At 41.9% G+C, this 22643-nt stretch overlaps 1 protein-coding gene across 1 annotated transcript in view; it reads left to right on the forward strand.

Moving 5' to 3' along the window:
* The window catches only part of Kdm3b (lysine demethylase 3B), a 62084-nt gene that overhangs the window by 18587 nt on the left and 20854 nt on the right, over positions 1-22643 (forward strand). The window contains 7 exon segments of the mRNA XM_038332057.1: positions 1587-1661; positions 5545-6144; positions 10604-10798; positions 10800-11853; positions 12711-12912; positions 16903-17117; positions 17979-18131. Of these exon segments, the coding sequence (XP_038187985.1) occupies positions 1587-1661; positions 5545-6144; positions 10604-10798; positions 10800-11853; positions 12711-12912; positions 16903-17117; positions 17979-18131 (2494 nt within the window).

Genomic DNA, 22643 nt, shown 5'->3' on the forward strand with positions numbered 1-22643 from the left:
AATGAAAACTGCCACTTCCTCTAAGAAACTATTACTCCCACAGTGGTGCCACCAGTGTGGTGTTTTCCATATTCTTCCTAATATTTTCTAAGTATGTATCTATAATATGTTTTTAGTTATAGGAAATTTAATTGCATAAATTATACTTTAGTGATTGATATAATATGGTACATAGGCACAGTTCATCTTTTGAATATAATTGTACATGCATGCTATACACACACACACACACACATATATATATATATATATAGGTATTTGACTCATCCTTTTAAAATATATGTTTAGTCTACGGGCAGTGATGGTGCACGCCCTGAATCCCAGTAGTCAGGAGACAGAGGCAGGCAGATCTCGGTAAGTTCAAAGCCAGTCTGGTCTACAAGAGCTAGTTCCAGGACAGGCCCCAAAGATACAGAGAAACCATGTCTCGAAAAAACAAAAAACAAACAAAAAAAGTATATTCTAAATGGATATATCATAACTAAATAGTTTTAAATTGGGGGACTTTGAAATCAGGCGCAGTATTTTTACTAACACAGGTATTGCGCAAATTAGCACACTTATACATGCTTTCACACATTTTATTTATTAGATTGAACCCTTCATGAAGGTGTGGAAAGGTGGCTCAGCAGTAAAGAGCGCCTGGGCCTGGGTTTGTTGCCTAGCACCCTCTCGTAGCTGCCTATGACTCCACTTAGAAGGGTTCCCACACTCTCTTCTGACCATTTGTACTCATGTACAAACACATACATAGCTTGTAATTAAAAATAAGTCTGTTAAATACATTCCTAGCTGGGCACTTGTGGTACACACCTTTAATCCCAGCACTTGGGAGGCAAAGGCAGGCGGATCTCTGAGTTCGAGGCCAGCCTGGTCTACTAGAGCTAGTTACAGGACATGCTTTAAAGCTACAGAGAAACCCTATCTCAAAAAACGGGGCTGGAGAGATGGTACAGAGGTTAAGAGCACTGACTGCCCTTCCTGAGGTCCTGAGTTCAATTCCCAGCTACCACATGGTGGCTCACAACCATCTGTAATGAGATCTAGTGCCCTCTTCTGGCCTGCAGGCATACATGGAAGCTGAACACTGTGTACATAATAAATAAATAAATCTTTTTTTAAAAAAAAGAAAAATGAAAAATAAAATAAATTCCTTTGTATCTAATTGCTAGAAATAGAATAAACTTGTACTTTATCACATTGTCCCTATTCCTACAGGTTTTATTTTTTTTTCTTTAATAGTTGAGTGCCTCTTTTAATGATTGTTGGCTTAGATACAAAAATTTAAATGAATATGCTAAGACATTATTTGATCATAGACATTATTAGATCAAAGGCATACTTAGATCTTGTACTCACTCAGTTCTTTAATTCGTTACCTTAACAAATATATCAATCCTTACCATATTCTAGATGTTATTTCCAATACTGTTACTGGGAAAACTTCTTAGGAGTTTTCCTTTTCGTAGGGAAGTAAAATTAAATAGATACCTATATTGTTGATCAAACTGTATATTACATTTTGGTTGTCAAGGTATTAACTATCTTTTCCCTTTTTTCATGGGTTCTGCTTTCCTGCTCTATAGACTGGCGAGATTAAGTCAATAGACCCCAGACTTATCCATGTGATGCTGATGGACAATTCGACACCACAGAGTGAGGTACAGTAATAGTCTAAGTAGATTTGTAAGTTTGCGTTAATTACTCTGCTATGTGGATCCCTTGAATACATATTTTCCATGGATTCCCTTGAGTTGCTTGGCTCTGGCTATTTTCTGTTTTCTTTCTGATTTGTCTATTTAAGAGAGAACAGCCTTAGGAAAAAGACCTTGTTTGAGCAAACACTTTTAATTAAAGCTATGTCCCCATTGTAAAATCTATGGCCTCTTTCTTCTTATATTCTCCTAGGACAAGTTAATAGATAGTTAAAACTGCAGTAAACAATAGCAATAATAATGACTTACCCATAATAGGATATAAAGGAAAAGCTGTATCCTTCCTACCCCTAATCAGGTCCCAGTGAGCTCCAAGGTAGACTGAAATTCTATATTTTGTAGTGAAATCAAATTAAACAAATGCCTAGTTCAGCATTCCATACACAATGATTTGTTTTATAATTATTCTGAACCATGCCAACCTTTGGTTCATTAAAAATTATTATAACAAATAACAAAGCTATGTTAAAAATCTGCCTGAGCCAGCCATACCTGACAGTGAATTCCAGCACATTGATGGTAAAGCAAGAATATCAGGAGTTCAAGGCCAGCCTGGTCTAATTGAGGCCCTGTCTCAAAAGACAAAACAAATGTCCACATTCATAGTCTTTAAAGTACTAATACCTCTGTAAATGTTCCTCTTTCATTCTGTTTTGAGAAGTATGTGGTCCTTCCTTTCCTGTTGAGACAGGATCTGTGTATGTCTTGTACTCATTGTGTAGACTGGGCTGGCCTTGAGATCCACCTGCTTCTGCCTCTCAAGTATTGGGCCTAAAGGTGTGTGCTACCATGCACTGCTGTGCAGTCATTGTTGAAACAAGAACAGAAGGAAAGGAAAGGAAAGGAAAGAACCAGATTAAATTTAATAGCTCTTTAGTTACATTATCATAAATAAATAGGATAAACCCTTACTGTATGTGCATGGCTGCGAATACCTATTATTTTGATGATGTATTGAGCTCTACTTTTTTTTTCTGTGTTTCATTTGTTTGCTTAAGTACTTATTATTATATAAATGGTACTGCTCAGTTGGTTAGATAGGTCTCACTGCCCTATGCTGTCTGCTCACATCTGAGCAACTCAGTATAATAGGACCCACACTGGTTCTTTAGAGAATGGTAGGAGACTGCTCTGAGCCAGGGCTGCAGTTTGGCCATGAGTTAGAAACTGAATCTGTGTTTTTTAGCTGAAGATATTGGCTCTTTCCTTTTTGGCTTTGTCATGGTATGACTATATTCTTTACTAACAAAAAATTATTATTGACACTGTGCTAAGCTCTATAATAACCCTTTTTAGACCTCCAAAATCAATCCCCTCATCTCTGTTAAGTGTGAGGATGAATAAATGAACTATCTCAGTAAATATGCTTCTGCAGTTAGACTGAAAACTCGTCAAATGGGTAGTTTTAAATGAGGATGAAATAAAAACTATACTCAACAAAGTGCTTTCAATTCTTGAATAAAAGTATGGGAAACATAATATTACCAGAAATATGATACTTAGTCATAGTGAGCATTCTATTATTTATTCATACCTGTTAATTATCTCTGTGGAAATGTGGATAATAGTGCCTGAAGTATGGAGAAATGAAAGTAAATCTTGAGTGGTTTTTGGTTTGGTTTGGGTTTTGAGTTTTGCAGGAGGTACTGGAAATGTGGCTCACAGGTTGTAAAGTTCCTAGGCTCAGTTCCAGCATTGACCTGCTGTCCCATAATCTCCCATAACTAGTTCCAGGCATCCAATGCCCCCTTCTGACCTCCAAAGGCATGTGTATGCACATGGCCTATGTACATACACTCAGGTGTACACACGTGCATAAAATCAATCTTTTAAAAAATGAATTTTATAAGAAAATTAAGGGAGAAAAATGAAGGCAGCAAAAAAAGAAAGTATGTAGCTTTTCTATGTAGCTGTAACTATCCTGTAACTCACTCAGTAGAGCAGGGTGACCTCAAACTCAGAGCTTTGCCTGCCTCTACCGCAACTAAAGGCGTGCACCACTCCACCCAGCTCCAAGGAAATTTTAAAGCTTTACAAAGTTGGTGGTAGTACACACCTTCAATCTCAGCAAGTGGGAGGGAAAGGTAGGTGAATTCAAGGCCAGCCTGGTCTACAGAGCAAGTTCCTGGACAGGCTCCAAAGCTACACAGAGAAACCCTGTCACCAAACAAAATAAAACAAAGCAAAACAAAACAAAAAAAAAAAACCCAAAGAAATTGACATACCAGATCTAATTCCAGTAATTAGAATTAATTCCAGTAATGTTATGACTCAATAAGTATTGAGGGTAGTGGAGGCAGATTTATTAAATGGTAAATATTCAGTGCTACACAGAACTAGCTTATTACCCCTTCTATACTTTTCAGTGTTTCCGAATCAGCCTAAAACCTGCTTCTCAGAAAAGGATGAGAACTGTCCCTTCTAATCCCCATCGTCTTAGGTATCTGTCCTCAAAGATGTCACAAGACATCATTGGTAGCGTGAGATACTTGAAAAAAAAAAAAGATTTGCTGTTTGCTCTGTTGTTTTTTTCCAATTCCCTGACTAAAGGTTTGGAGAAAGGTCTGGAAATCAATGGAGTCTAACAGTGTCTGTGTGCAGTTCCAAATGTCAGGTTTACTTTTCCTTTGGTCAGGATTCACGTATTTTGGGCTGAGTGATTTCTAAATAGTGGAGTTTTTATATTTCAGTATTTGAAATGCAAGCCTATCAAAAACAGAATAGGTGCACATGTAATCCCAGCGCTGGTGGGACAGAAGCAGAAGCTCTGAGTCTGAGGCTCACCTGAGGTCTACATAGGGACTTAGACACTGGTCAGTGTGACATGTAAGCTCCCCCTTTCAAAATAAATCCAAAAACATAAACACATTTTTTAACTTTTTTAAAAAAAGTATTCATTTTATGTGTATGGGTGTTTTTGCCTGTATGTATGCCTGTGCAGCTTCTGAGCATGCCTGGTGCCCTCAAATGTCAGAGTTCGTCAGATTCCTTGGAAGTGAAATTACACAGGTGGTTGAAAGCTTTCATGTGGGTGCTGGGAGTCAAATCCAAGTCCTCTAGACGAGCAGCTAGTGCTCTTAACCACCGAGTCTTTTCTCCAGCCACCACCACCACCCTGACCCCGTTTCCTTGGCAGGGCGGGCCCAACGCAGGGTTCTGATGTAACAACACTGCTTTTCCACCGCCTCTGCCTCCTTGGTGCTGGGGACTAAAGGCCTGTGCTGCTGAAAATTTTTTTGAAGGAATGCTAAAGAGGTGGTTCAGCAGTTAAAAGCACTGGCAGCTGCTCTTTAGAGAGCTGGTATTTAGCAACTAGAACCCATATCAGGCAGTTTAAAACTGCCTGTGACACCAGCACCAGGGGATCCTACTTCCACTTCTGGCCTCTGAGGGTACCTGTACACACATGGAAGACACATGGCACATACACACACATGAAAAATAAAAAAAAAAAAAACCCAGGGAGATAACTGTGCAATCATTATTTCATTATTGGGCAAATAATGCTCCTAATCTAGCTCTGACAATTGGGTTTGTAGCAAAAATTCCACAAATTGTTGAAATGCTCAAAAAAAAAAAAATCCCTGTGAAGTAATATATTTTACCTGCAAGCTTTGCCAAGGAAGTGAATCTCTAGTAACTACTGTCCTGAATGTGTGTACCTATAAAGTGAGCCACCAGAGGACTGGGATTTTCTGAATGTTTAGAGCTGGCATCAGAACTGTGCCTGCTTTATCTGCTTCTAGGGATGGGAACGCATTAATGGCTAATGGTTTTCACAGAATGAAAGATCCCTTACAATAAACCTTTTTTGAATTTTGTTTTGTAGGGGGGTACCATAAAAGCAGTAAAATCTTCCAAAGGAAAGAAGAAGAGAGAGAGCATAGAGGGGAGAGATGGCCGGAGGAGGAAAAGTGCTTCGGACTCTGGGTGTGACCCTGCTACAAAGAAATTAAAAGGAGACAGGGGTGAAGTAGACAGTAATGGGAGTGATGGAGGTGAGGCAAGCCGAGGGCCCTGGAAAGGAGGTAATGCCAGTGGAGAGCCAGGGCTGGAGCAGAGAGCCAAGCAGACGCCGTCTACATTTGTCCCCCAGATTAACCGCAGCATTCGCTTTGCCACTTACACCAAAGAAAACGGCAGGACTCTGGTGGTGCAGGATGGACCTGTAGGTGGGGACACACCTGTACCGTTCACTCCATATTCTTCAGCCACAGGTCAGACACCTTTGGCCCCAGAGGTAGGTGGAGCTGAAAACAAAGAGGCAGGAAAAGCACTGGAACAAGTTAGCCAGGGCATGGTGGCTTCAGCAGCTGTAGTCACTACCACCAGCTCCACCCCAACTACGGTGAGGATCTCAGACACTGGCCTTGCATCAGGGACTGGGCCGGAAAAACAGAAAGGCAGCTGGTCGCAGGCCTCAGGAGAGGTGAGTGCTTCAGGGCAGACTTGGCAGATTTGCATTAATTCTTCCACCCTCCTTCATTGCTAATACATTGAAAAGCATCTCTAACGCCCCAAGGAAGGAAGATTTCTGATATGGACTTAAATTGTACTCTGCTCATTTGGCAAATATGTATTTTTTTAATAACTTCATCAACTCTTAAAATTCACCTTAACAGTTGAGCTAATTAAAAACCAAAAGACAATTCAATTGAATGAGATGTGGAAAAGATCTGGGGTGGTAATCTTTTTCTTTGGGTTATCTGTTTAGTTCACATAGCGGCTGAGCCTTTACTAGGACTCTGAGAGGCAAAGTTAATGAATTCCAGTGTTGATGATAGTGAACACCATAATGAAGGGTGTGTGTCCACACTGCTGTTACGCTGTTTTCAGTTCTTCATTTCTGTGATGTTTTTTCTTGTGGGCAGCCTGTTTGCTGTTATCTGATATGGCCATAAGTTTTGTCTTGTTAATTTTATCCTCTTAAAGAGCCCTACTGTAAAATCTGATGGCTTTAGTCACAATGGTATCCACTTTACTATGTGCTTTATATATATGTATATATGATCAGTTATAGCAATATAAGCTAAAATGGACAATATAAAAATTAGTTTTATATGGGCTTTGATCAAATTTGGTCACCAAAGTATAGTTTATGGTGTTAGTCAGCATTTTTCTTTCAAGCAGGCTGTTAACTTATACTAGAATATGAAATTCTTGACTTTTAAAAAATATAAAAGAAAAAAATATAAAAGTTGGCGACCAGAGAAGTGGCTCAGCAGTTGAGAGTGCTGGCTGTTCTTGCAGAGGACCTGGCTTCAGTCCCCAGCACCCACAGGACGGCTCGTAACTGACTGCAATTCTGGTTCTAGGGATCTGATACCTTCTGGCCTCTACAAACTTATACATGTGGTACACTGACATACATGCAGGCAAAACACTCAGACATAAAAATATGTCTTAAAAAAAGAAATAAAATAAATTAAAAGTTGGATATGCTGTAGTCTGAGGTACTAATGAAACTGAGGCTAAGGGGTTCATTTGAACCAGGATTTAAGACAGTTAGCCTGGGCGATATAAAACTTTATTCGAGAAACTACTGTGTGCTAAATACTGTATACTATATATGAAAAACAGGCGAGGTCTATGAGTACCTATAGTCATAGCACTCTGGAGGGAGCAAGAAGGTCAGAAAGTTCAAGGTTATTCTCAGCTACTTAAAGAGTTTGAGGCTAATCTGGGCTACTTAAAACCCTTTCTAAAAAGACAAATCCTTATTTGGAGGCGCTCTCCTACTAAATAAAATGGAATCATTTCAAGTATAGAAATGCCAGATAAAAATGGCATTTGGCCGGGCGGTGGTGGCGCACGCCTTTAATCCCAGCACTCGGGAGGCAGAGGCAGGCGGATCTCTGTGAGTTCGAGACCAGCCTGGTCTACAAGAGCTAGTTCCAGGACAGGCTCCAAAGCCACAGAGAAACCCTGTCTCGAAAAAACCAAAAAAAAAAAAAAAAACAAAAAAAAAACAAAAAAAAAAAAATGGCATTTGGTTGAGGGTATAGTCAGTGGCAGAGCTCTTGATTATTATGTGTAAGGGCCAGGTTTCAGTCTCTAACACTACAAAACAGCCGCAACAAAAATCTATGGCTTACTGACTTCATTTTTCTTCCCTGTCCTAGCAAGTGAAATGTTTCAAAGCTTTAGTATTCAGGGGTAGGGAGGGAGATGAAAAGTCCAGGCAGGGACAAGACCTGTAAATGTAATACTGTTTATGGTTGTCTTGTTAATTAGCCAGTGTTAGCAAAAGAACAGGTAGCTCTTACGTGGATTTCTAGTGCAGATAAGTCGTTGTAGTGCCTAAGTTTTTTAAAATCAACACTGTATCAAAGTTAGTATGAGTGTAAATGGGTTTATAAAACAAAACAAATTTTATGTGCTATAAAATGTTTTTATTCTTGAAGTAGAAAAGCTGAATAAATGTAAGTAATGTAGGTTCAATGGGTTGGAGGGTTCGGGATATGGTTCATTGGTAGAACACTTGCCTAATGTGCTCACAGTTCTAGTAGTTTCAGTCCCTAGTCGTCCCTACTCCTCATTCCACCTCACAAAAAATTCAAATACCTTGGAGAAATTTCTGGACTATCGAGCATTTTATTATGTTTCAGCCTGTCTTTTAAAATCAAAGTATAACCATAAATGTTTCCATTACAATTGTTTGATCTGAAATATAGAAACAGAATAGCCACCAAGAAATTTCTTCTAAAAACTGAGTTGCAAGAGTTTTCATCGCTTTCTTATAAGAAAAGGATTTGGGCCGGGCGGTGGTGGCTCATGCCTTTAATCCCAGCACTCGGGAGGCAGAGGCAGGCGGATCTCTGTGAGTTCAGGGCCAGCCTGGTCTACAAGAGCTAGTTCCAGGACAGGCTCCAAAGCTACAGAGAAACCCTGTCATGAAAAACCAAAAAAAAGAGAAAAAAAAGAAAAGCATTTGGAATTTGAAGGAAAGAGCAACCAAATTACTATCGCCCATGTGCTATTTGCTTTTGTAATGAAGTATGAGTTACTTAGAGTTCCTTAGAGTCTTGCAGATTTAGGGCTTCTGGCCAGATGCTGCCAGTAAAACAGCTGGAGAGCTTCGGTACTGTCAGCCCTATTCTCTTTCATGAACGTGGGTGTGTCAGTACTTGTGTGGTTAGTGGAGAGAAAGCGAACTTTTTAACTCTAAATGTCCCAAAACAGTCTCGGTAGCAAATGTCAGCTGGAGCTAAGCCACCAGTATTTTAGGCTTCTTTGCTACTCTAAAAAAATTTTACCATTATAACCATTAAAATGTATAGTTCGGTGGTGTTTAGTACACTCACAATGTTATAAAGCCAGAACCATTACTAGTTTCCAAGATTTTTCTCACTCCAAACGGATACAATAAAGTGAATTTTTAGGTATATCATTCTTTTTTTAGTAGTACATGATTTGCAAGTGAGCTGCTAGGATCTAAGTATTACAGATTTAAACCAATAATAAGAAAGGGCTCCTATGAATGTGTCTGTTTATGTATGTTAGGTCTAGGTGCCCAATGCACATGAAAGTGTCCAACAGGCATTCACATATGTAAGTTAAGCATTTTCAAAGTAAAGGAAGAAATGTCAAAATACTTCTTTCATTCTTTGTTATCCTAAATGTTTGTATTTAGCATATATTTCAATGTACACATTTTCATTTTGGGAGTCTTTTTTTAATATTTATTTATTTATTATGTATACAATATTCAGTCTGTGTGTGTGCCTGCAGGCCAGAAGAGGGCACCAGACCTCATTACAGATGGTTGTGAGCCACCATGTGGTTTCTGGGAATTGAACTCAGGACCTTTGGAAGAACAGACAATGCTCTTAACCGCTGAGCCATCCCTCCAGCCCCTTGGGAGTCTTAATAGAACTGAATTATTGCAAAAGGTCTCAGTATATTGCCTCATGTAAATTAGTGTTAGTTGAAGCATCTTTTCAGTTTAAGTTGACATGAACAGAGCATGTGGTGCACATATCAAATACCAGCACTAGAAAGGCAGGCAAAGCGGGAGATCTGAGTTCAAAGCCAGCCAGGGCTACATAGACCCCGTCTCAAAAAAATTCATCAAGTTGACATGAACCTATAAGTAGGTGGCTGATTTCCAAAAAGATCCATTTTATGAAATTTCAAATTCATAAAGTTCTTTTCTTTAATGTACAGGGAGTTGTAATGTGGGCTATTTACAATAGCTTAAGTAAATAAAACTATTGAGGGCTGTATAGCTTATTGGTAAAGTGCCTGCCTAGCATACACAAAATCCTGGGTTCAGTCCCCACTACCTCAAAGCAGGCATGTTGACACACATCTATCCTGTAACCTCAGTATTTGGTAAGTAGAGGCAGGAAGAGCAGAAGTTCAAGGTCATTCTGGACGACATAGGGAGTTTGAGGCTATACTGGCCTACATGAGACCACATCTCTCAAAGCAATACCTTTCTGTAATAGGACATTTAGGAAGTAGATTGATGTTACAAAGGTCTCTAGTTACATAACAAAGTAAGAGTTGACTGTTCAGGAACCCTTTCTTTCTCCCAGTTCCTTGATGGAGTTTCTTTCCAACTACAGTATATACTAAGACTCATACACCTAGCATCTAGCATTGTACTGGTACTGCCTTCCAGCTAGACAATGACCAGTTGAGTAGCAGATTGGATGACATCATGCCACCTCTGGCTCACCTTGCTAAAGTAAAGATGACTTCTATACTGTGGACAGTTTCCTCCCTACCAGTACTGGTGAAAGCCAGTTAAAAGAAGAGATTCATGAAATCTAGGAGAGAAGTTGATTGGCTTATAGAAATGTTGCTTTAGTTATAACTCTGACAAAGAAAGATTAGCAGGTTGTAGCCAGCATCACTAACTAAAACTAAAATCTTCCTTCCAGAATTCAAGAAATTCTAGTCTGGCCTCTTCTGGATTTGGAGTGTCTCTCTCAAGTTTGTCACAACCATTGACTTTTGGAAGTGGAAGGAGCCAGTCCAATGGAGTTTTAGCAACAGAAAACAAGCCTTTGGGCTTCTCTTTCAGCTCTAGCTCTGCACCAGAGTCTCAGAAGGACTCAGATCTCTCCAAGAACTTGTTTTTTTCAATGCATGTCCCAAAATTTACCCAGTAGTAACTACTTCACCACGGTTTCAGAGAGTATGGCTGATGATTCCTCTAGCAGGGACTCATTCAAACAGAGCCTTGAGAGCCTGAGCTCAGGCCTGTGTAAAGGCAGATCTTCTCTTGGGACAGATACTAAGCCAGGTCCCAAGACTGGCAGCTCTGTGGACCGAAAAGTGCCTGCAGAGTCTATGCCCACCCTTACTCCAGCCTTCCCACGGAGTCTCTTAAACACCCGCACCCCAGAGAGTCATGAAAATCTATTTTTACAGCCCCCCAAACTATCCCGCGAAGAGCCTTCTAACCCCTTCCTGGCGTTTGTGGAGAAAGTCGAACACAGCCCTTTCAGCAGCTTTGCGTCTCAGGCATCAGGTAGCTCTTCCTCTGCCACCACTGTCACCTCAAAGGCAACACCCAGCTGGCCCGAGTCTCATGCCTCTGCAGATTCTGCATCTTTAGCAAAGAAAAAAACCCTCTTTATTACAACTGACTCCTCAAAGCTGGTGTCTGGTGTTCTGGGCTCAGCTCTCAGCACTGGGGGCCCAAGCCTCTCTGCCATGGGGAATGGCCGTTCCAGCTCACCCACCAGCAGCCTCACCCAACCCATTGAGATGCCTACTCTCTCCTCCAGCCCCACAGAAGAGAGGCCAACCGTGGGGCCTGGCCAGCAGGACAATCCTCTTCTCAAAACCTTCAGTAACGTCTTTGGCAGGCACTCAAGCAGCTTTCTGTCCTCCCCAGCAGAGTTTTCACAGGAGAACAAAGCTCCTTTTGAAGCTGTAAGAAGGTTCTCATTGGATGAACGAAGCTTGGCTTGCAGACAGGACTCTGACTCCAGCACCAACAGTGACCTGTCCGATCTTAGTGATTCGGAGGAGCAGCTGCAGGCCAAGAGTGGCCTGAAGGGGATTCCAGAGCACCTGATGGGGAAGCTAGGTCCCAACGGGGAGCGCAGTGCTGAGCTGCTGCTGGGCAAGGGCAAAGGGAAGCAGGCCTCAAAGGGCCGGCCTCGGACTGCTCCCTTGAAAGGTGATCCTGCTGGGACCATAGCTGGGCTTTGCTCTAACACTAATATCAAATGATTTGATGGAACGTTCTTAATCTCATAGCATTACAAAGCCAAAAGGGCTTGACAGAGTCCTCTTGCTGAACCAGCATTGTTTTCTGTGTTGTTACTGTAAGGATTTTCTGGCCACAAAATTCTTGACCTTGTCAGTCTTTTTTTTTTAAATGAGGAACTAAGTTTCTGTGTATATCCCATTTCTTTTGACTTAGACCAGCTTTAAATTTACTTCAGGGAGATCCAAAGAGATAGTCACTGTTCCCATAGAAATCCTTTGTAGGTTTGATGAAGCAAAAAGTTTCACAGCCTCAGTTTGTTCCTCCCTCAAGACATTTAACACCTACAGAGTCCAGTCACTACTACAGGAGAGTCTAGTAAGAAAAGACATTTAACACCTACAGAGTCAGTCACTACTACAGGAGAGTCTAGTAAGAAAAGACATTTAACACCTACAGAGTCCAGTCACTACTACAGGAGAGTCTAGTAAGAAAAGCAGCTCTTTCCTTTGGGGGTTGACAGACTCTGGGAGCCCAAGATACAGCCGTATCCTGAAGAGCCAGCTTCAGGTAGTGGCTGTCTCCTCTTTCCTGTGGGGTTTTTCACCCCTAGACCAGTGTTTTCACTTCTCTAAGTCACTTGATACAAATTCTCCATGGCTTAGTTCCCAGCTGAGGCCTTTTTGCTTCCTGTACTCTTTCTGGTTATATTCCTAAGGAATACAAAGTGAAATAGCTCAGGTCAGGATATTTGTCTTGTCTCTAAGAGGATCGTGTCAGCGGACCCTATTTACACCTCTCTGACCGCCTTTCCTCCTTCCTCACAGTCGGCCAATCGGTGCTGAAAGACGTGAGCAAAGTGAAGAAGCTGAAGCAGTCTGGAGAGCCCTTCCTGCAGGACGGCTCCTGCATCAACGTGGCACCCCACCTGCACAAGTGTAGGGAGTGCCGCCTGGAGAGGTATCGCAAGTTCAAGGAACAGGAGCAAGACGACTCCACTGTAGCCTGCCGCTTCTTCCACTTCCGGAGGTACCAGGCTCCTTTGTCTGACTGAATTCCCAGTTTTCATTAGTTTTGAATGAATCCCACCATCTCTTCCTCAGGATCCACAAAGGTGTCTTTCCATCTCTCTCTTTCCTTAACCTTTGTTCTTGGAGTCTGCGTTGAGGCTCTGTTGCATTATGAAATGACGTGCTGCTGCCCTTAGAGAATGGAAGGTGAACAGTTCTAGCTGTAGCCCTGTGCTAGTCCCTGACTTATTCTCAAACCGGGTTCCATTCGAAGTTAGTAGTATGAGCAGGACTCAGTTTATATTACAGATCCACCTGACCACCTCTCCTTCTTTAGTGCTAGAGTGGCCTGAGAGGTGGGTGTGAGTTAGGAGATAGTGTGAAGCCTCTTTTGTCCTTTGTTTTTTCTTTTGACTTGGTTTGGGGACAGGGTCTTATTTGTGTTGTCAGTGTGGCCTTGAACTCACTCTGCCCTCAGCCATCCAAGTGCTGGGATTACATGCTGTCTGCTACCACACTAGACTAAGAATCTCTACTTACTGAATAAAGAAATCCATTTTTTGACTAAGATCAAGCAAAGAAATCCAAATTGTTTATTGGTCTGGCCTGAATTCCTTTATTTGGCAAATATTTATTGGGCCATTATTGTGTCAACCATTTTATCCCCTGTGCATTCAGAAGCCAAGAAAACACCAAATTTCAGTTCTTGTGGTTTAGACAAGAGGAAGAAGTTCAAAAACAAAACATTATGTCCAGGGGCTAGAACAATGTCTCGCTATCTCTTGCTAGTTCCCAAAACCTTTGTGAGGCACCTCACTCTAACTCCAGCGTGAGGGCCTGCACACACCTGGTGTACGTTAGCACAGACACATGTGCTCAGACCTGAAGTGAAAATCAGTCTGGAGCTGCAGAGAGGGTGCAGTGGTTGAGATCCAGGCTGTTCTTCCAGAGGACCCGGGTTTAATTCCCAGAACCCCCATAGCTGCTCACAGTTGTCTATGACTCCAGTTCCAGAGGATTCAACTCCCCCAGTACATCCAGGCAAAACACCAATGCATATAAAATAAAAATAATTACTTTGTTTTGTCTTTTTCAAGGTAGGGTTTTTCTTTGTGTAGCCCTAACTGTCCTGGAACTTGCTGTGTAGACCAGGCTGGCCTTGAACTCAGAGATCTGCCTACCTCTGCCTCACAAATGCTGGGATTAAAGTCATGCTCCACCACCGTCCGGAGAAAATAAATCTTTAAAAATATGTTATATGAACCGAACTGAGTGGTGGCTCAGCAGCTAAACGCGGCGCTTGTGAGTCCAGAGGTCCCGAGTTCGATTCCTGGCTGAGAAACGGTGGCTTTCGGACGTCCATCCCGAGCTCCTGCGCCCTCTTGTGGCGAGCATGGGGGGGGAGAAGTTTTGGGGGCTGGAGAGATGGCTCAGTGGTTAAGAGCACTGCCTGCTCTTCCAAAGGTCCTGAGTTCAATTCCCAGCAACCACATGGTGGCTCATAACCATCTTGTAATGAGATCTGGTGCCCTCTTCTGGCCTGCAGACATACACACAGACAGAATATTGTATACATAATAAATAAATATTTTAAAAAATATATGTACAAGCTGGGCGGTGGTGGCGCAGGCCTTTAATCCCAGCACTCAGGTGGCTCTGTGAGTTCGAGACCAGCCTGGTCTATAAGAGCTAGTTCCAGGACAGGCTCTAAAGCTGCAGAGAAACCCTGTCTCAAAAAAACCAATATATATATGTACAAAAAGAAGTCTGTCAAATCTGAGTATTAAAAACAATGTGAAAAGATAGTTGATATTTTGGAGGAGGCTGGAGAGGCTTATTTGTTTTTTTGTTTGTTTGTTTGTTTGTTTGTTTGTTTGAGATAGGATCTTACTATGAGTCCTGACTGGTCCTGAACTCTTTGTGAGCCAGGCAGGAATGGTGCACACCTTTAATACCACCAACACTGAGTTCAAGGCCAGCCTAGTCTACAGAATGGGTTCCAGGGCTTTACAGGGAAAACCCTGTCTCAAGAGAAAAGATGTACACCACCATTCTAGCGCAAGAGACAACGTGAAAATAAGTTCATTCTGGAGGTTGCACCGTTGCTGGTAGAACTAGGGAGGAGGATAGACTAGGATGAGCAAAGGGAGAACTCATGCGGGCCCATATTTTGTTTGTTGCTCGTTTGTTTTGAGATAGGTTATCATGTGCCCCGGGATAGTCTTGAGCTCCCTGTGCTGATGAACTGAGGCTCTGATAATGCTGCCTCTGCCTCCTAAGTGCTAGGGGTGTAGATGTGTAACACCGTCCTTTTAGTGGTGATGACAGCTGAACCAGGGCCTTCTGCAAGTTAGGTAGGCACTCTTCCCACTAAGCTAAAACTGATGGGTCCATATTTTAAAGGACTGTACCGGGAGCCTTGGCTTTTATGCTTGTAAGTGCTTGAAGATCTGTTGATACATGTGTGTAATCCCAACACTATGGAGGCTGAGGTAAGAAAATCAAGAGTTTGAGGCTTGCATTGATTATGTAGTATATTTGAGATGAGCCTAAACTACATGAGGCCTTCTCTCGAAAGAGAGAAAGAATTAGTAGAGAAATTCTACTGAGTTGGAGAAAAGGATAGGATATACATAGAAATACTGAACTTGATTGAGAATTTATTTCAAATGGCTCATCAGATGGAGAACTTGGGTCTGTTTGCAGGAAGCTCTGGCAGTAAGGTGGTGAGAGGAACAAACAGATATTGTTCTCTGGTTTCTGTATACTCCATATGATGAGAGGTAAGGGAGAGGCTGCATCTAGCAGAGGAGTGAGTCAGTGAACAGCTGTGACTGCTGGGCACTGAGGAGGGCCCATCTAAGGTTTAAGTGTGACGAAGGAGTGGTCCCTGCTTTTCTCTATTTACATTTAGTGCCATGGATGTGGCCTGGAACAGAAGGATGGGAAAACTCATGACAACTCTAATGGGAGTTTTTTGTTTGTTTGGTTGGGTTTTTTTGTTTTTTTTTTGGGGGGGGGGGGTTCTGTTTGGTTTGGTTTGGTTGTTTTTCAAAAAAGGGTTTTCTCTGTAACAGTCCTGGCTGTCCTGGAACTCCCTTTGTAGACCAGGCTGTCCTTTAACTCACAGAGATCCACCTGCCTCTGCCTCCAGTGTGCTGGGATTAAACTATTGCCTGGCCTCATTGAAGCTTTTTAAAGAATGGAGATTTAGTAAGTGGTCTCCTAGCAAAGCTCACATGTAGCTTGCCCTCTGTCTGTGCTGGTCACACGTACAGAGATTGAAACAAGTGGACTGAAAACTTATTTAGGCATATAGCATATATGCTAGCTAAACCTGTAGAAACTTATTTAGGCATATAACATATATGCTAGCTAAACCTGTAGAAACTTATTCTCATCTTGCTTTTACATTTACTTATTTTGGGGGCAAGGTAGTTGGAGAGATAACTCAGTGGTTAAGAGCACTGACTGCTCTTACTAGAGGACCCATGTTTGATTCTTAGCACACACATGACAGCTCACAGCTATCTCTAACCCTAATCCCAGGGGATCCAATGCCTTTTCTGACCTCTGTTAATTTTTTTTTTTAATTGTGTGTGTGGCATTTGACAGCCAGGGAATAACTTGAAGGAGTGGTTGGGAATCAAACACAGATTGTCAAGTTTAGCAGCAAGTGCTTTTACCCACTGGGCCATCTCACTGTTGTGCATCCCTTCATCCCTCCCCAGTCCTTAAACAGTGTAGCCTAAAACTAAGTATTATAGTAATACTATATGTAATGTTATAATATTTATATTTTATTAGGTACTATAAGTAACCTGCTTGTGACTTAAAGGAATATGCAAAAACATGTAGTAAAAATACAGTATCATATTATGAGGGACTTGATCAGCCACAGATTTTAGTAGGGAGTAGGCAGCATGGCCCACTAGGAAGTATGGCCTCTAACCGTTCTCCTCAGTTCCCAAAGGACAGTAGTATTTGACTTGTCTCCTTTTTGTCTTAGGTTGGTCTTCACTCGCAAGGGTGTACTCCGTGTAGAAGGATTTCTAAGCCCTCAGCAGAGTGACCCTGATGCTATGAACCTGTGGATTCCCTCTTCTTCCCTAGCAGAAGGAATAGACCTAGAAACCTCAAAATACATCTTGGCCAATGTTGGAGACCAGTTCTGCCAGCTTGTAATGTCTGAGAAGGAGGCCATGATGATGGTGGAGCCGCACCGTAAGGCATCCTTCTACTTGTTTCCAGCTGCTGTGGCATGCAGTGTTGATTATTTTCTCTGCTTGAGAGAGAGAGAGAGAGTGTGTGGATGGAGAAGGCATCTACTATAGATGAATTAAGACTGATTAGACTCCTCTTTGTAGTAACCTATAATCAAAATCAGAACTGTACCTAACAGATCTCATTTTTTCAGTCTTTGACAATTAGTAAACCAGAAACTCCTTCTTAGTGTGCCTTTCTTGTTTGCCATACGTCTGCCAACAGAAGCTTTTGGATACCCCATTGGGATTGAGTCATCCTGATTTCATTTGCTTTAAACAAATTTGCATCTGTACCAATGGTTTGTTGAGATGTGGTGCCATTTAATACTTTATTTTTCACCTAGAATCCTCATTATTACAGAGAAACAGTGCAAATACACTGCATGCTATTCCCAAACCAAGGGAAACTATACTATGAATTTATACTTTAAATTTCAAGGAAAAAATTCTCTTGTCAAGTTCTCCCTAATTAAAGATTTTATACTATCTTTTTTGTGACAGGGTCTCATGTGACCCAGGCTGGCTTTAGACTCCTAATTTTCCTTCCTCCACCTTCAAAGTGCACGAATTACAACACAGCTAGAATTTTGTTGTTAACTGATAACATGTAATCAGCACTAGTTTATCATATCACCTCCTGTCGCAATTCCCTAACAACATTAAGTGTTCCATGTATTTGTATTTGTTTCTCTTAGAATTATAGAAACCTGTTCATATTTAATTTTTTATCACTGAACAAAATGCCATGAGTGCCAGTCAGATTCTGGGGTCTTATGCTATAGTCGCAGGAGTCACGGCCACTGCACTCTTCTCCCCCCAGAGAAAGTGGCCTGGAAGCGAGCTGTGCGGGGCGTGCGGGAGATGTGTGACGTCTGCGAGACGACTCTCTTCAACATCCACTGGGTTTGTCGCAAGTGTGGCTTTGGGGTCTGCCTGGACTGCTACCGGCTGAGGAAAAGCCGTCCTCGAAGTGGTGAGTAAATACTGTCTGGGTGAGCTTGGCAGTGGAACCAGACAGGAATGGGCTTCTGTCCCTCTTCAGCCTCATTGGTCTTTGTCATGACATCCTTTGTTTGGGGGGGGGGGTTGTTTTTGTTGGTTTGGTTTTGGGGGTTTTTTTTGGTTTTTATTTTTGGTTTTTCAAGAGATAAAGTTTCTCTGTGGCTTTGGAGCCTGTCCTGGAACTAGCTCTTTTAGACCAGGCTGGCCTTGAATTCACAGAGATCCACCTGCCTCTGCCTCCCTAGTGCTGGGATTAAAGGCGTGCACCACCACTGCCTGGCTGTCACGACATCTTTTCTGAGACATATAACATCTATTTTTAAAGATTTGTTTTTGTTGTATTCTTTTTACTCATTTTACTTCTTTGGCTTGGGGTGGGCCTATCACCCAACTCCCACATGGAGTCTTAGTTTTCTTATAAATGCCCGGCCTTAGCTTGACTTGTTTCTAACCAGTTTTTCTCAATTTAAATTATCTACCTTTTGCCTCTGAGCTTTTTCCTTTTCTTACTCCTGTAATCTTACTTTTACTCTTATATTCCATGGCTGACTGACTGACTGGCCCCTAGCATCCTCTCTCCTTGTTCTTGTGCTCCTCCTCCTCCCAGATTCCTCCTTCTATTTATTCGCTCTGCCTGCCAGCCCTACCTATCCTTCTACCTCGCTACTAGCTGTTCAGCTCTTTTATTTTGTCAGATGTTTTAAACAGGCAATGTTGGTGAAGGGAGGCTGCTTGTTCAGTGCCAATTTGTTGCCACTTAGCCCTGAAATAATCACTGCTTGGCCCATTAGCTCTAACTTCTTTTTTTTTTTTAATATTTTATTTAGTTATTATATATACAATATTTTGTCTGTGTATGCCTGCAGGCCAGAAGAGGGCACCAGACCCCATTACAGATGGTTGTGAGCCACCATGTGGTTGCTGGGAATTGAACTCGGGACCTTTGGAAGAGCAGGCAATGCTCTTAACCTCTGAGCCATCTCTCCAACCCTAGCTCTAACTTCTTAATGGCTAACTCTTGCATATTAATTTAACCCATCTCCATTAATCTTTGTGTTGCCACATGGCAGTGGCTTACCGGCAAAGTTTCTGCATGTCTGACTCTGGTGATGGCTCCATGTCCAGCTATTATCTTTTAATTATGTGAATGTATGTCTGTCTGCGGGTGTGTGCACAGGTGGGTGCCACTTTTCACAGAGGCTAAAAGGAGGTATGGGATCCTCTGGAGCTGGAGGTATAGATAGTTCTGTGCAGACTTTTTGTTTGTTTCGAGACAGGGTTTCTCTGTAGCTTCCTGGAACTAGCTCTTGTAGACCAGGCTGGCCTTGAACTCAGAGAGATCCCCCTGCCTCTGCCTCCCAAGGGCTGGGATTAAAGGCGCGCACCACCACCACCCAGCTGGGACTCTGTGCAGGCTTCTATGGAACCAAACTTCAATCCTTTGCAGAGCAGTATGCAATCTTGATTGCTGAGCCATCCTGCCAGCCCCGTTGTAATTATGGCAAACTAGTGACTAGCTCTGCCCTCTGATCTTCAGGCAAGCTTGATGTGTTAGAGTACAAATACACATTTTGCTTTTTTGTCTAAAATTTTAAAAAAATTATAAGAAAAACTGTATACCATAAGAACAGTAACTATATACAATATGTACAAGCAGTAAATACATCAACAGTATCTACTCCATTAGCAACTGATAAATTGATAAATTTAGAGAAAATAGAGACTGACGAATTTTGCCAAAATAGGTGGGACAGTCCTTTAGATTTCCTACTTCACTGAGAAATCTGTCAGATACTTAGGCATATAGGCTGAAGAGGAATGCCCCAACATTACAGAAAAGCATATTGGGTAGTTATTTTGCTTACAAGCACTTCCTGTTTACTTAGGTGATATTGAAAGAAATCCCCGAGCCTATAAAAAAATCTTATCTACATGATTAGTGATGTTGAGTATCTTTGGGGTTCTTATTGTCCATCCATTTTGTTTTGTTTAGAAACGTATATTCAAATTATTTGCTTCCCTTGGTTCTAGCTTAGATTAGGAATCCCTTACCCCTTGACGTCCTCATCCTCATCTTGCCTCCTCAGAGATCCAGTGTAAACCTTTCTAACAGTTGGGTATCTGTGTTGTTTGGTGGTTGGTTAGTTTTGTTAAAACAGTCTCCCTTCATAGGCTGTGCTGCTGTCAAGCTCACTATTTTCTTCCCTGCATCTCCTCAGTACTCCAAATTCTGAGACCATGGTTTGTAACACTGATCCTGGCCTGCTTTTTGTGATGCTGGTTGCCATGGCTGTAGCATGCCAAGGGCATAGATTTTGTTTTGTTTGTTTGGTGGGAGTGGGTATTAGAACTTGAAGCAACTGGAACTTGAAAACCTGCACCTATCTCTTACACCATCTGTGGTTTCTTGAGCCAGTCTTTTTTCTTTTGCTTTTCCTTTTCTTTTTCTTTTTTTGGGGGGTGGGGGCAGGAGGGCTCGAGAACAGGGCTTCTCTGTAGCTTTTGGGCCTGTCCTGGAACTAGCTCTTGTAAACCAGGCTGGCCTCAAACTCACAGAGATCTGTCTGCCTTTGCCTCCTGACTGCTGGGATTAAAGGCGTGTGCCACCACCACCTGGCTAGTTTCCTTTTTCTATAAAACAAAGATGCCAGTATTATCAGTACTTCCTTGTAACATTGCAGGTAATTAAATGAATTCTATCTGAAATGCACACACAGGACTGACACCTACTAAGCACTGCATAGATATTTACAGTTATCCTTTCCCCCTGCCAGTGGGAGACTATAGGAATTGCTTTTCCGCTGTAAACAGAAAGAAAAGAAATACTTAAAACCCTAACCTCCCACATTTGCATCAGGCACCACGGGACTGTTATCTCTGAGACATGGGATGAAGCAAGCTGGTTTCTGCTATGGCCTGGGCTCTGCCTAGGAGCAGATGAGCTTGGCAGCCTCACTGGATGAAGACAGATCAAAGTCTGCCTCAGGTAGACTGCTGAAGAGGAAAAGGTGCACAACTTAACAGCAGAGAGCCATGTGGAGGTCCCAGTTTTCTGTGTAATGCATCTACACAAGTATGAGATGAAATTCCTTGGGGCCCAAAGATAATCCTTCAGAAAATAATTGGCAAGTAATTTTCAGAAATCACAATTTAGAAAAAAAAAATGTTTTGTTTTTTCTTCCCCAAGACAGGATTTCTCTATGTAACAACCCTGGCTGTCCTGGAACTCACTTTGTAGGCCAGGCTTGTTTGTTTGTTTTCCGAGACAGGGTTTCTCTGTAGCTTTGGAGCGTGTCCTGGAACTAGCTCTTTTTTTAAAAATTTATTTATTACGTATACAGTATTCTGTCTGCTTGTATACCTACAGTCAAGGAGAGGGCACCAAATCTCATTACAGATGGTTGTGAGCCACCATGTGGTTGCTGGGAATTGAACTCAGGACCTCTGGAAGAGCAGCCAGTGTTCTTAACCTCTGAGCCAGCACTTGGAAAGGTGAGGTAGGATTACAAATAGAGGCCAACCTGGACTGTATACTAACACCTTCTTCCCTAGAAAAAGAAAAGAAAGAGCCACAAAAGTGTAGCATTTTCCCTCCTGGGTATTCTGCCTGACTCGGTCTGTTTGTTTAATATGTTTATCGGTATTTTGCCTGTGTTTTCTTAAAAATTATAATCAAAATCAGACTTTCGATAAAGAAAATCTAGAAAGGTAGGAGTGGGTAGATAGCAGACTACTTATTACACATTTTATGTATAAGAATGGCAGCCAATTTATCAAACCATATAGGCCAGAAAACAACGTAATAACATCTTAAAGTGTTGAAAACAAACAAGTCCATAATTAACACTCAAAATCTTTTTCAAATATGAGTAAAGAATGTTTTAAGATCATATCTAGTTGCTGTGCAGTGTGCTGCTCCATCGCAGTGTTCTCAACAAGCTCTTAATTCTGGGAAGAAGCGAAGAAAGAAAAGGCAAGCTGTGAGAGAATAGAGGGTTGCCCAGCTCCACACGACGGGAGAGCACCACTCCCGAACTGCCATCTTTAATCCCAGCAGAGGCAGGGGGATCTCTGTGAGTTCAAGGCTCCCCTGGTCTACAGAGCTAGTTCCATGACTGGCCCCATAGCAACTGAGAAACCCTGCCTCGATAAAGAAAAAAACCGAGAGAGAGAGAGAGAGAGAGAGAGAGAGAGAGAGAGAGAGAGAGAGAGAGAGAGAGAGAGAGAGAGAGAGAGAGAGAGAGATCATTACCATAACTGCTGTAATAAATTGCAAATATTCAGACAACAAAAGGTGGTATGATGGGGGCTGGAGAAGTGATTCAGCAGTTTCAGAGCACTAACTGCTCTTCCAGAGGACTTAGGTTCAAGTCCCAGCACCTACATGGCTGTTCACATATAACAAGCAGGCAAACACGAATGCACATAAAATAGGAATAATTAGCTAAATATATGCAAAAATTTTAAAGTAGTATGATACTGA

Source organism: Arvicola amphibius, chromosome 5 (assembly GCF_903992535.2).
Source record: "Arvicola amphibius chromosome 5, mArvAmp1.2, whole genome shotgun sequence".
Classification (NCBI taxonomy): Eukaryota; Metazoa; Chordata; class Mammalia; order Rodentia; family Cricetidae; genus Arvicola; species Arvicola amphibius.